At 44.9% G+C, this 12,478-nt stretch overlaps 1 protein-coding gene across 4 annotated transcripts in view; it reads right to left on the bottom strand.

Annotated features, from left to right (window-relative positions):
• The window catches only part of RNF216 (ring finger protein 216), a 77,472-nt gene that overhangs the window by 60,821 nt on the left and 4,173 nt on the right, over positions 1-12,478 (bottom strand). For all 4 annotated transcript variants that reach the window (XM_083872473.1, XM_083872471.1, XM_083872470.1 and 1 more), the window contains 2 exons: positions 1,286-1,414; positions 20-156 (listed from right to left, as the gene is read on the bottom strand). In XM_083872473.1, the coding sequence (XP_083728599.1) occupies positions 20-156; positions 1,286-1,352 (204 nt within the window). In that variant the 5' untranslated portion in view covers positions 1,353-1,414. The remainder of the gene's footprint in view (positions 1-19; positions 157-1,285; positions 1,415-12,478) is intronic.

The raw sequence follows: 12,478 nt of genomic DNA, 5'->3' as shown, positions 1-12,478 counted from the left end.
TACAACAATGAAAAATTACCTCTGCTAAGATGACTATATCATCATCATCATCTTCCTCAGCCTGCTGCTTTTCTGGCATTTCCAGCAACAAAGGCAAATCTTCATCTGAGGAATCCGATATCGTGATAAGACTTTCATCCCTGTGGTTTATCCAGTCTGCAGAACAGTAAGTAAAGTTAAAGTTTGCTGTTGGCTCAAGGTAAATAACTGGAATTACAGGGCACACGTAGCACTGAAACATCTGAGAAAGCAATTTTCCCATTTGCACTGCAGGAAGAAGCATTCAGAGGTCACCAACTCCTCTGCAAGGCATTGTTACAGCCACTCCTGCATCCCTCAGCCTCCAGCAAAACACCTGCACAGCCTCAGCTCATCACAACAGCACTGCAGGGACAGCCACTGACACTCACAAAGAATCTTCTACCCCAAACTCCAGCAAAAGTCAAGCTGCTGCAAAAGTTATTACAAACAAGGCATGTAGGGAATACTTTTGCAGAGAAATCCTGAACTTTGAATATCTCAGGGATATAGCAGGTTTTTTATTAAAGTGCAGTGCATTCTAGCAGAGAGATAAGGGTCCTTGTGCAATTCAGCCTCTTCTGAAAGAGTGAGACTTTGCAGGAATACCTTATGCAGGGCTGAGATAAGGCCTGTGGCTGTGGGTGCAGAAGATATCCTGTTATTAGATGACAACTTTGTGCCTCAAGGTTTGTCAAGAATGGGCTATAGATGCTACTCAACACAGCTGCTGGAACACAGGAGAGATACTCCAGCAGAAATAGAGGGTTTCTGTACTGCACAGAGAACATACAACTATGCTTTCCCTAAAATCTGACATGTTTTGGATTAGTTTTTAGCATGAGTGCACATTTATCACCATTCAGGCATACAGAGAAAGCCTCATTTTGAATTCCACTCTTGAAGGAATGGGTGCCAGTGCACACAACCCTATAAAGGCACAAATTTAGGGTCAGCCTCTCTCCTATGGGTTCTCAGAAGGATGGAGCCTCCTTGGATCTGCTGAAACACCTCTACACAGTGCTCCCAAGAAGTCAGCAATCTCCCTTGAGGCAGTACAACATGAGAAAGATAAGAGCCAAATATTTTGCATGCCTACATAACATGAAAGAGTTTCTGTAGGTGGCTAAGTCAGTGTAACAGAGTAATGTGTGATATGACAGAACAAACCTCCAGCAGCTCCCTGAAAGTTCAGTGTCTGTGAATCCTGCTGCTTAGGAGGAGTTTCACAAGAGTGTTTTCGAAACAGGCACAAATCAGTACTCACCTTTCCCTCTGTGATTGCTGAAGCTGTTCAAGTTAATCACTTCTTCATTCCCACCTCTCTCTGCCATTTTAAACAGCTGCACCCCAGAGTGTCAATGCCCCAGCATGGCAGTCAGGCTCACATGAGGAACTGGAAGATAAAATAAAACCACGGGGGAGTCAGGCAAACTCAGATTCACCCTAAGGGGGATTTCCCAAGATTTAGCTGCTATGGATTCTCCTGGCTCTCCCAGCAGTCTCTCCACATGAGTATTTTTCTGTACCCCCCTCTCACGACCTGAAAGGAGATATATTTGTTATCTTGTGTTCCAAGAGTTAAGACAGATGACTGAAGAGTGCAATTAGGCCTGAGAAGTCTCTCTGGAGGAGCTATGCAATCACAGAAAAGGAGGAGAGATGCAGTTCCATCCAAGTAGGAGTCAAACCCTCCCAGTTATGTGGATCTCCTCTTGTTTCCAATCAAAATCCAATGCACCAACCCACACAGTGGCGTTTCTGCCACCATCAATTGGTGAGAGAGGCAAAATCCCCTTGCCTGAGCTGTCCCAGGGCATCCCCACATCCACCTGCATCTCACATCCTGCAGCTGATGTCACTAGAACCATCTCTGTCACACTTAATGCCAGGGAAGTCACGCACAGCCCTGAGGGAAACAGCCAACAGGGATATCACCATCCCGGCCTGAATTCCCTGAGTGCTGCCAGGCTGAGGTACAACTTCAGAGCCACCAGAGATGCTCCAAGCTCACTTCCACAACCCCCACGTTATTGGTGTGTCAGAAGGAAGCTGCACCTCTGGGCAGAGCAGTGTCAGTGTGTGGTTTGTGCCTGCCCTGTGAACCAGCACAGGAACATTCCAGAGAACATTTCCTTACCACCATCTGCTCTTTTAAAGAAAAGATTTCCCTGATTTACAGCAAGGGTTTGGTACAAATTCCAGGAAACACCATCTGTTCTCACACCAAAAGGAGAGCATGACAGGAATCAGGTTCCTTCACAGGGACTGGGCTTTTTGGAACTAAACTTTGCTACCCCTACCTGTTCTCAGAGAGTCACAGTGAATTGGCCAGAGGCTCCCAAAGAGGATTAGGGGGCCAGAGGAATCACTGCAAACAGGAGGTTTCCATTTTATGCTCTGTCAGCTTATAGCTCTCCATTCCCACTATCACAGACAGGCTGAACACACACAGGAACTCCAAGCACAATTTGATCACTGGAAGGAGGAAAGAGGTTTTTTTTATTGGAAAGTATTCATCTCCTTATTGCAGCACAGAGGAATCTGTACTATTAAATATTTACTGATGCATAAGCTCGAAGAAAATGGTGGGTCTGCTATAAAATCCTATTTGCTGGTACACAAGAGCAATATAAATTCTCCCTCAGTAATTCTACTTAACTTCCTCTGCAGGGAATAAGATTTGCAGCTAGGACAGTAAAATGAAGAAATGAATTCAGATGCACGAGATACAATAAAAAAAAATTAAAATGTATAATTTAGCACTTAAAAAAGCCCAGCAGCATGGGCTTAGAGCCTGAGGGAACCTTTTTCAGAGAGAACCTCCAGCATAAAGATTTCAAGGCTTGCCTACAAACAACCACATTCACCTGATCTGGTGATAGTCCAATTTTGAGTGGTAAATTGGGTGAGGGATCAGCAAGAAGGCTCTTTTAAACAAGATTACCACAAACATGCAACTACCTCTGTATCTGAGCCCTGATACCACAGTAGCACATCGTAATTCCAGTAAGCAGCTCTGAGATTATTATGGGCACACTAGTCCTTTGAAAACACCTGAAAAGCAAGATTTTGGAGGTGTTTCCTCTAGATTCTTCATCTTCTGCCTTATAAGGAGAAATAAATCTTTATTTGCCAGAATGGCATGAAAGTGCAGTTCCACCATCACAGGCAGGTGCTGCAGCTCAGGAGCTGGGTCACTGTAAGTGCAAACTTGTTGTGCAAACTCTGGCCTTTCTAAAAGGTCACATCCACATTATTACAGTTGTATTTTCCCTGGTACTTGTGAATAGCAATCACCTAGCCCTGCATAGCACTTTTCCATCCTTAGCTGCCTTAGTTCTTTAGCCAACAAAATCAATTCACTCCTTGCCATTTAAAAGGTGGGGAAACAGAATCAGGGATAGGCCCAGCGTGGCCAAGGTTGCCAAGCAAACACAGCAAAGGATCACTCTGAGACTGGCTGGGGAGGAACAAGGACATTTGTGAGAGCCACAAATCGGCCCTTGCAGCATCAAGTGGTGCAGACAGGGGCTGGACAGGTGTCTGCTCAGATCTGCTCCAAACAGAGCTGAGTGGTTGGATATTTCTCCCCTGCAGGGACTCACAGTGCGTTAGCAGGGCTGGTTAATTCACGGTGGGGTGACACTGAAAATGCTCAGTACAGCCACCAAAAAAAAAAAACAAAAGCAAAAAACAAACAAAAAAAACCCACCAAAAAAACCACCCACCAAACAAACAAACAAAACCAACCAAACAAACAAGAAAACAACAAACAAACAAACAAACAAAAACCCAAAAAAAAAACCACAAAAAAAACCCCACAAAAAAAAAAAAAAACACAGACCAAAAAAACCCAAACAAACACAGAAAGAAAAAAAAAAAAAAACCACAGAAAGAAAGAAAAAAAGAAAAAAGAAAAAATAGTATATTAAAAAAAATTTCTCCCAAATAGCTCAAATGGTGCTTTGTCCAGTGCTGGCTAAACCTCAGCTGTTCAGATCCAAGAATGATGCATAAGCCACAAGACTAAGGTTGTATTTTCTGCAGGCCACTCCGGTTCTGTAGAGAGGAACTTGCACACTTCAATCTTCAGCAGCAGCAAGCAAGAGGTACAGGAAATAATCTGAAATTAAATTTGGGATAAAAAAAAACAACTATCTGCACTTCCATTAAAGAAAGTGTGCATATATCACTGAAAGACTCGGTGGTTTAAAAGCAGGAATATAATAAATGACATTAACTCTAATACACAGTCAAAGCAACAACAAAAAAAGCCAAGGCTGGAAAGAACTGGCAATTCTTCCTACTTCAAAACAGACTGAATAAAACCCCAAGCAGCTTAATAAAGCCCTGCTTTGAGGGTAAAAGCCAAGCTTCCACCAAGAGCTAGCAATTCATTTTGTCAATACTCAATACAGAGCTGAAGTTTAAACAAATATCCATAAGCATAGGCCAGTTCCATCTAGTGGCATGAATAAGAAGTTTATTCATGTTTATAGCACCAGGCCACCAAGAATGTGAAGTAACAAGATCAAAGCCACCCTGGGGTCTTGCCCTACATAAACAATAATAAAAAAGCAAGGAAGACAGATGGAAAGAAGCTCTTCCACACTACCTCAGTGATTTCGGTCCCTATTTTTAGGCAAAGAATAAAGCTACCTATAAGCAGGCTCTAACATGCCCATCAGCTTTTCTGCAATAAAGTCAAGGACAGGAAACTAGAGCTGTTTTAACAGCAACTCAATCAGATAAACACTTTCCAAGCTTTTTAGTTTTTCTTCTTTTCTTAAAAGGCTCCCACTTGCACCACAGCACATCAGACTGGATTTGGGACTTGAATCCCCCTAGCAGTATCCAGGTGACACAAAATTCTCATCACGACTTTTAAGACCCCCACTGACTGTGCACTGAACGTACCATGCTGAAGATGTGGTCCCAGCCAATTTCACCTCTGTGTTACTCCATGTATATGTAACTCAGTCACAGAACATCCTGAGTGGAAGGGTCAGAGTCCAGTTCCTGGCCCTGCACAGGACATCCCAATAACCCCACCCTGTGCCTGAGAGCATTGTGGAAATGCTCTTGGAGCTCTGGGAGCCTTGGGGCTGTGCCCATTCCCTGGGGAGCCTGGGCAGTGTCCCACCCCCTCTGACACAGCACACCCAAGTTGTTTCACTGTGCAGACAGTAAAGTCCTCCTCATTATGGTTTTCCTACAGCCAATTGAGAGGAGAAGAACACATTAACAGAAGAGCTACTGGGAAAACCAGAGCCCACCAGGGACTTGGGTTTAACAGTTCTCTGAACTGACAAGACCTCAGACTGACAGCTGAGGTCACAGGGACTTCCTGGACAAGCTCCTCAAACATGCAAAAAAATCATCCACAAAACCACTGCTTCCAACCATGACTATGAGGTAAGGGATCAGCTGCTACGGGGTGAAGCAGGTCTCAGGAGCACACAGAATGCTTACACAAGGATTTCCAAAACCCATTCAAAATCCTTTTAAACACCACATGACATATTTTTAGTTTAACCTAAAAATAGCCACCATCGGTGCTGTGCATATATTTAATCTCCTGATATTTGAAGGCGTTTCTGGACTGCAGTAACTGGAGCAGAACTCAAATCTGCTCCCTCCACCCCACATTTGTGCTGTGATGAGCATCTTCAGATGGTGCTGGAATTTAAACTGACACTCAAGGGGAGACCCTCCCTTCTCAACACACTGTAATGTATTTTTCCCCCCACTTACAGCATTTGAAATCTTGAACTCCCACATACCCAAGATGGGACTAGACTCAAAAGTGCTTGTCTGGCTCCAGCTCAAGGCAACAGGACTAGACAGAAAGCAGGGGAGGCAGGAACTGAGATCCCAAACGAACAGGGGGGAGGCAAAAAAAAAAAAAGAGCAACTTGAAAGAGATGTCAGCAACATCAAATCACTGTGTTTTAGCCTCTCCCCCACACAGAACACCACTGTTGCTCACCTACACTGACAGAAGAGCATCAGCTCCTACTTTGTGCCTGCAGGCAGCAAACGTGTCTGCTGGTAGCCTGCGAGCAAGGTGAATTTCTGGCTCATTTCAAGCTGCTAAAACAAGCTACTTAAATAATGCAGGGCTTGTGACAACCACCAAAACGAAAAGCTAAAAATTCAGTCTTAAAAAAAAATAAAAAAAGCACAACAGAAGGGAAATATACCAGCCTGACTTACTGTCAAGCATTTCACTGAAACATTTCAAAGGTTCACGATTTGCTGGGGGCTGCTCCTTGTAACAGGCCCTGAGCAAAAGCAGGGGGAGTTTAACAGTGGTTGATAGTGTTAAGCAGCATCATCCCAACTGAAAACTAGAAATCCCCTGATCATAAGCCCACTATGACTGCTGGGTACAAACAAATCCTATTTGCTATGCACAAGGCAGCTACTGCCACTGCCTCACACCCTGCAAAGGGACAGAGCCAGAGGTCAACACGTGGGGCTGCAGCAGGGCTCCTGCCAGCAGGTTTACTCAGTTCCAAGCCTGGGAAAAGTGGAAAAAGCATTAATTCCAGCCCAAAAGCCTTATCCAGGCCTCTGAAGGCAGGAGTGTGTGGGCAGTGGCTCGTAGGAAAGACCAACTGGTTTCCAGCAGCGCAATCTGCTACAGGTATTGGCCAAAAGCTCCTCTCAGGAGCACAGACCAGGGCAGACTTATGACAAGAGCAGCCACACAGCTCTGCCACTATTTTTGGACCTGTAGGATATGCTGAAGCAACAAACCTGAAAATCATTTAATAACAGAACTGGCTGGTGAGTTATAAAGTATTCCTAAAGTGTTCCCCACATTAGTGACTGGCTTGGTTTACCACACGATTTTAATCTCATACACTCTCTGAGAAGGGGAAAAGAGGATTCCTCAGATGTGAGAAAAATCAAGGAACAGAAACTGAAATTAACAATTAAAAGAGCCAGATAACATTCCTAGGGCAGAAAGCCATAGAACTGGTTTCACCATACCAAAACATAAGACAATATAATACAAGAAATGTTTTGTGGCAAGTAAATCCAACCTGAATGTTCACCTCCCCTGAGAGACAAGACACCCAACACACACGGTTCACAAAGTATCCCAGCAGAGCAGCCACTATTTCCAAAACCACACCAGCCTGCAACTGGCTCCAGCAGCTCCAGGGCAGGTCATGAATGAAGATGGAAAAGAAGAATGAATCACAGCTTCCAGTTACCTCCCAGAAGTTCCCTGTTCCTCACCCTCTCTTACCCAAGGAGAAAAGCACTGCAGGGAGTGATGCCCTTTCCTCCCAGGCTCACCACTGGTAACTGCAGAGTCAGGAGTGTGACCAAGGGCACATCAGGAGATGCTCCAAAAAGAGAGGCATCAGATTAACACAGGACAGGCTACATCCCCCGTCACTGCTCCAGGCTAATGAAAATTGCTTACTCAGGAGCAATAAAGAGAGCAGATATTTAGGGATTACTTGGCTTCAAATCCCCAACTAGATTTTTTTTCCCCATTTTTTTAAGTCTGCTCAGGACTTACAGGAAACATCTTGGCTGTCTGTACATCACAAGAGTTCTCATCAACCTTACTTGCAATTCATTTCATCAAGGTCATGGTACCATAATTATTAATCATAATTGTTTGAAGCACCCAATTGTGAGGATACAGCTAGAGAGCCGTGCTGGGAGCACTGCTCAACTCATGACAGAAATGGATATGTTAGCATTGGTAGGCCACAAGCCTTGGCAACCAAAAGCCTAAGTTCGAGAAAGGAATATAAGAGACAGCGATGTGCTCGGTACAATACGTGCTTAGCACGCAGAACTGAGATAAGACAGCACATACCTGTGTTAGTTAGTACAAGGCATGTATTAAGCAATGTACTTGGCATTATTACTTGTTATATAATGGAAAGGTATATAAACTCAGCTAGGTGTATCAATAAAAAAGCTCCATGCATGCAACCTACGAAGTCCACGTCTCTCTGTCAATCATCATCACCCAATCAACATTTTTTTCTGAAACACAAAGTACAAGAGGGAAGAAATGTACCCAGTTCTACTTAATTCACCTAACAGCTGGCCACGTACATTGGCACCAGTTTTCCTTCCCAAACATGCAAAATATTTGCATTTCCCTAGCAAAATATCTGCTCTGTGAGCTACCGTCTAAAATGTAAGACTGTTTTGAAACAGCTGCATTCATCTTCCAAAATTGGGCAACTCAAATGAAAGTTTCCCATTCCTTTAAGCTACTCTCTGGTGACTGGCATCAAAGTCAACTTCTGACACTTCAGTGCCTTCCCACAACCCCCATCAGTCCCTCTGCCAAATATCAGGGCTCCACATCATCCCATCCCTGACCAGCACAAGACTCCTCGTTTTGATGCAGGCAAAATCCACTCTCTGCACAAGAGATGGAAACCTTTGGATCTGCCATTCCCCCTCCTCCCCATCCAACTGAGTCCTGAAAAAAAAAAAGAAAGCTAAATCTACAAATTCTAGTTGGAAAGGAGAGTTCATGCCATTACCTTGAGCAGTTCATTTTAAGAGTGAAGTAAAAAAAAAACAAAACAAGGTTTTGAGGGAGGAAGAGGTGTTCCTGGAGTTAGTTCCTGTAAAGGGCAGTACTCTGCCTGCCTCAGACTTCTGGCATGTGCAAGATTATCCAGTGTAATCCCCTAAATCTAAAACCTCCCTCCCACATCACAAACACAGGTGCCAACTTGGCATTTCATGTTGATGCAACAATTCAGACACCAGCAGCTCAACGCTTGGCTACAGACCTACATACAAACCCAGCCCTGCTCTGCTCTATCTCCCAAACCATCATTTAGAAGAACTGATTTGTTCTGATGTTGTGCTACAAGGGTGGGGATCGATGGAAGAGCATGTGAAACCACGTGGTTTGCAGCTCTGTTGCTTTCAGAGCGAGTTTTACTTCCAGTTTCCTTTCCCTGAACTAACATGTCCTTTCCCTCCCAGGGAAAGGGCAGGGGCGGCTTTGATCAGCACCAAGATTCAGACACCAGTGGGTTTAAAGAGCTGGACTCCACAACCCCCCAGGTGCTGCACACACCTGCCACAGCTCCACACAGCATTAATTGCAGCTGCCTTCTCTTTTCCATAAACCCAGCAGCCACATGGAAAAGAGCAGGAGAACTGCCCTGTGAGCCCCAGGATACATAGCAGAGTGCTCCTCTGTTACTTGCACTTCATAGATCCCTCCAGGAGAAAGGACAGAGCATTTCCTCTCCAAATCCTCAGTAGTTTCCCTACCTTTTTTTCTTTTCTCTTTTTAACGGATCCTGAATGCCACTTTAAAGAGCTTAACAGAACAAAGAAATCCAAGTGCAACCTTTAAAGTAGTTATTTAACAAGTTGGATGAACGTCTTCAGGAGCATTCAGGTTCCTATCTTAGCACTGTTTTCACTGGAGAGGAAACAGAAATAAGGGATTTAAGATTGCTGGGACAGGCAGTGGCACTGACATTCACACTGATGAGCAACCAGCAGCCTGCTCAGCTCACAGCCCTGTTTGCAGGGGCACTGAGAGCCTGCACACAACCAACAAGCTGCTGTGGAAAGCAGCACCTGAGGGATAAGTAGACCAAAACCAAGAGGAGTGGAAAGCACAGACACATGTAGTTCCAGTGGCAGCCAGAGGACTTGAAACTGACAAGGAACTGATAGGCTCTGATGGCATCCTGGATGTTGAGCAGCTGTCCATCAGACCAACTCAGAAAACCACCTAAGCTGCACTTGGGAATCTGTGTTCCAGAAAAAGTTACAATGTCCCACCAGAAAAAAAAAATAAATGTGGAAGGAAAGGGGGTATTTTTGTATTTTTATTTTAAATGTGACCTGAACTTATCACAAAAAACTTTGCTTTCAAGCACAGCATACTTCACCTTGTTCACAAAGCTGCTGACAACACAAAAGCTGAGACTTGACCTTGAGGTGGCACACAGGGAAAAACCTGACTTACTGCAGCAACCCACCTTGGCAAAAAAAAAGGGTCTCTGTCAATCTGCACAGCACTTTCAGAATTATTGACTTAAAAGCCTGCCACCAACCCTTCCAGGTGTCAAACATCCCAGAGTGAGGGACTTCCAAAAAGAATGACTTCACAGGTCACGTATTCTGGATACAACAGCCACAGCCTTTTTTAGGGCCACATTAAGCATCTGCACTTGCCACAATCCCAAAGGTCAGTGGCCAGAAGCTGTGGCTTCATGTTCAGAAGGGTTTCACTTCAATACCTGTTCAGGATAGTCATGTTCCCATACCACAGCTTGTCTCCTCTCACACTGAGCTCCTCCAGCACCTCTTACAGCTTTGAAAGGAAATGCCCTGGAAAACGTTTTTGTAGGATTTAGATAAGATACCCTCCACATATCCATCATGGTGGAATTGGGAGAACAGAATTAAGGTGGTAAAATAAACTGCAAGAAGGGGGAAGATCTTAAACTGCAGCTTAAGCTGATACAGCCACAGCCTATCCCTAACACTCAAACTACACGTGCTCCTACTGCAAGGTCAGGCACTTGGAAAGATGCTTTTACACAATCAATTAGGGGTTTAAATATATACAAGAGCCAGTTTAGAGCCAGACTGGGCCAACAGACCAAGCTCACAGTGGTAAGTCTTAAATGGCCTTACCTACAGAGAGTAAAATACTGACAGAAACCTTGTAAGACAGGTGCCAACACCTGAGCAACAAATCCATGCTCTGCACTAGCTTCTGCTGGAAAAAGTAAAAAATAAGCTGCCTCTTGCACCCAAAAACTGCTGCAGGAGGAGCATTGTCACAGAAGAACTGCAACTACCTCCTTACTGCTTCAGCACTGCAGATGACCATTTGTCAAAAGATTTTCCAGCCAGCTAGCAACAGCCTTTGTAAAAGTGGGTTTAGTTTTGTTTACAGCCACGTGTAGCCTTGTGGCCAATTCCAGCCCAGCAAACTCTCAGTGAAAACCCAGGGCAGCCTTCCAGACTCATGACAGTTGTCCAGCCTGACTTCATCCATGTCACGTGGCAGTGGCCACTGTGGAGTTTGAATATGTTAAAATAGCAGAAAAGCAAAGAGGCTGCATTCGAGGTAAGAACCACTATATCAGAACAGAAAACAGTGAAATTAGATGGTGGTTGGATTTAGAGATGCTCCACGTACAGCATGAATCCCTTCTGAGACTACTAAAGGTCACAAATGAATGAATTATGAGCTAAAAACAAGGAAAGAAGAGCTGCACGTTAATTCTCCAGTTCCACAGTCCTGTAGATTAATGAGACTGTACAGTACCCACTGATCCCAAGGCAAACAAACATTTCATAGACACTGAACTACAAAAACCACCACAGACCACGGCCAGGAGGTTTCACAGGCTGCACTCAGAGCAGTTGCTAAGGACAGACTTTTTCAGGCAGTGAATCCTGTGCCCACCCTTGGTCAACACACTCATGTCCAATACCAGGTGAGTCCTCACAGCAAATTCTCTTCCTGGGTGGTGCAATATCAGACAGATTATTTAACCACCTGGGCTGGAAAGTCAGTAAAAACAGCCACAAACTGCTAAATAAACACATTGAGCTGAGGAGCACCCTCCAGACACTGTGTCCAAGGCAGAGGTGCCTCCCAGCCCTTGTGAGCTGGTCTGTGCTAGTCCTGGCAGATCCAAGGGCACCTCCCAGTTGATACACAATGAATCCTGCTCCACTATGAAAGGATTCTGCTGTAACAATCTACAGAGAACTATTTACATTAGCCAAGTTACTGCTCCCAGGTCTTGCTCATCCCTAGCTGAAAATCCCAGCAGCAGGGGAGGCATTAAAGGCCCTACCCCGCTGGTTTCCTGAAAGGAGAAAAGAGCTGCTTTTCCTGCTTCCCCATTATGCTGCTGCTGTCATCTCCCTCAAATTGCATTTCAGCACACGACAGCAGAGCAGGGAGAGGAGAAAAGTCCTCAGCAGCATCGTGGCTGTGCTGCAGGCAGCTCTCAGCACTGCTGTCCCTTCCCTCCGCCAACCCCCTGAAATGTGTTTGCCCAACAGAGCTTGTACCTGCCTAGGGGTACATGGGCCAGTGCTCCTTCCAAGACTGGCCTTCAAGCAAAAATGATCTGCAAGAACATCAGGGAGAGGTTTTCCTTCCTCCTCCATCACACGAAAATGCATGTCTTTGGGATGGGATTTGGAAGTAGAAGTGTAAATCCCTTCCTCACTCTGGTTTTGCAAGGGCTGCAAAAAGCCAGCCCCTGCCTGCTTTCCTCCAAGGAATAACAGGAGCAGTGCCCACAGCTTGGTAAGAGCACATCAGGCTGGATAAAGCAGTACAGGAGCCTTGTGCAAGGAGTGCTTTGGACAAAACATTATTTGAGGCCATTTTTCATTCTTACATTCACCCAAAAAGAGATTCCAGCTAGAGCAGATCCTGAGCACCTCGTACTGCAGAGCAGCA

This window comes from Zosterops lateralis, assembly GCF_965231275.1.
Source record: "Zosterops lateralis genome assembly, chromosome: 15".
NCBI lineage: Eukaryota > Metazoa > Chordata > Aves > Passeriformes > Zosteropidae > Zosterops > Zosterops lateralis.
The sequence above is the reverse complement of the archived record's forward strand: the minus strand, read 5'-3'. Positions and strand labels throughout refer to the sequence as shown.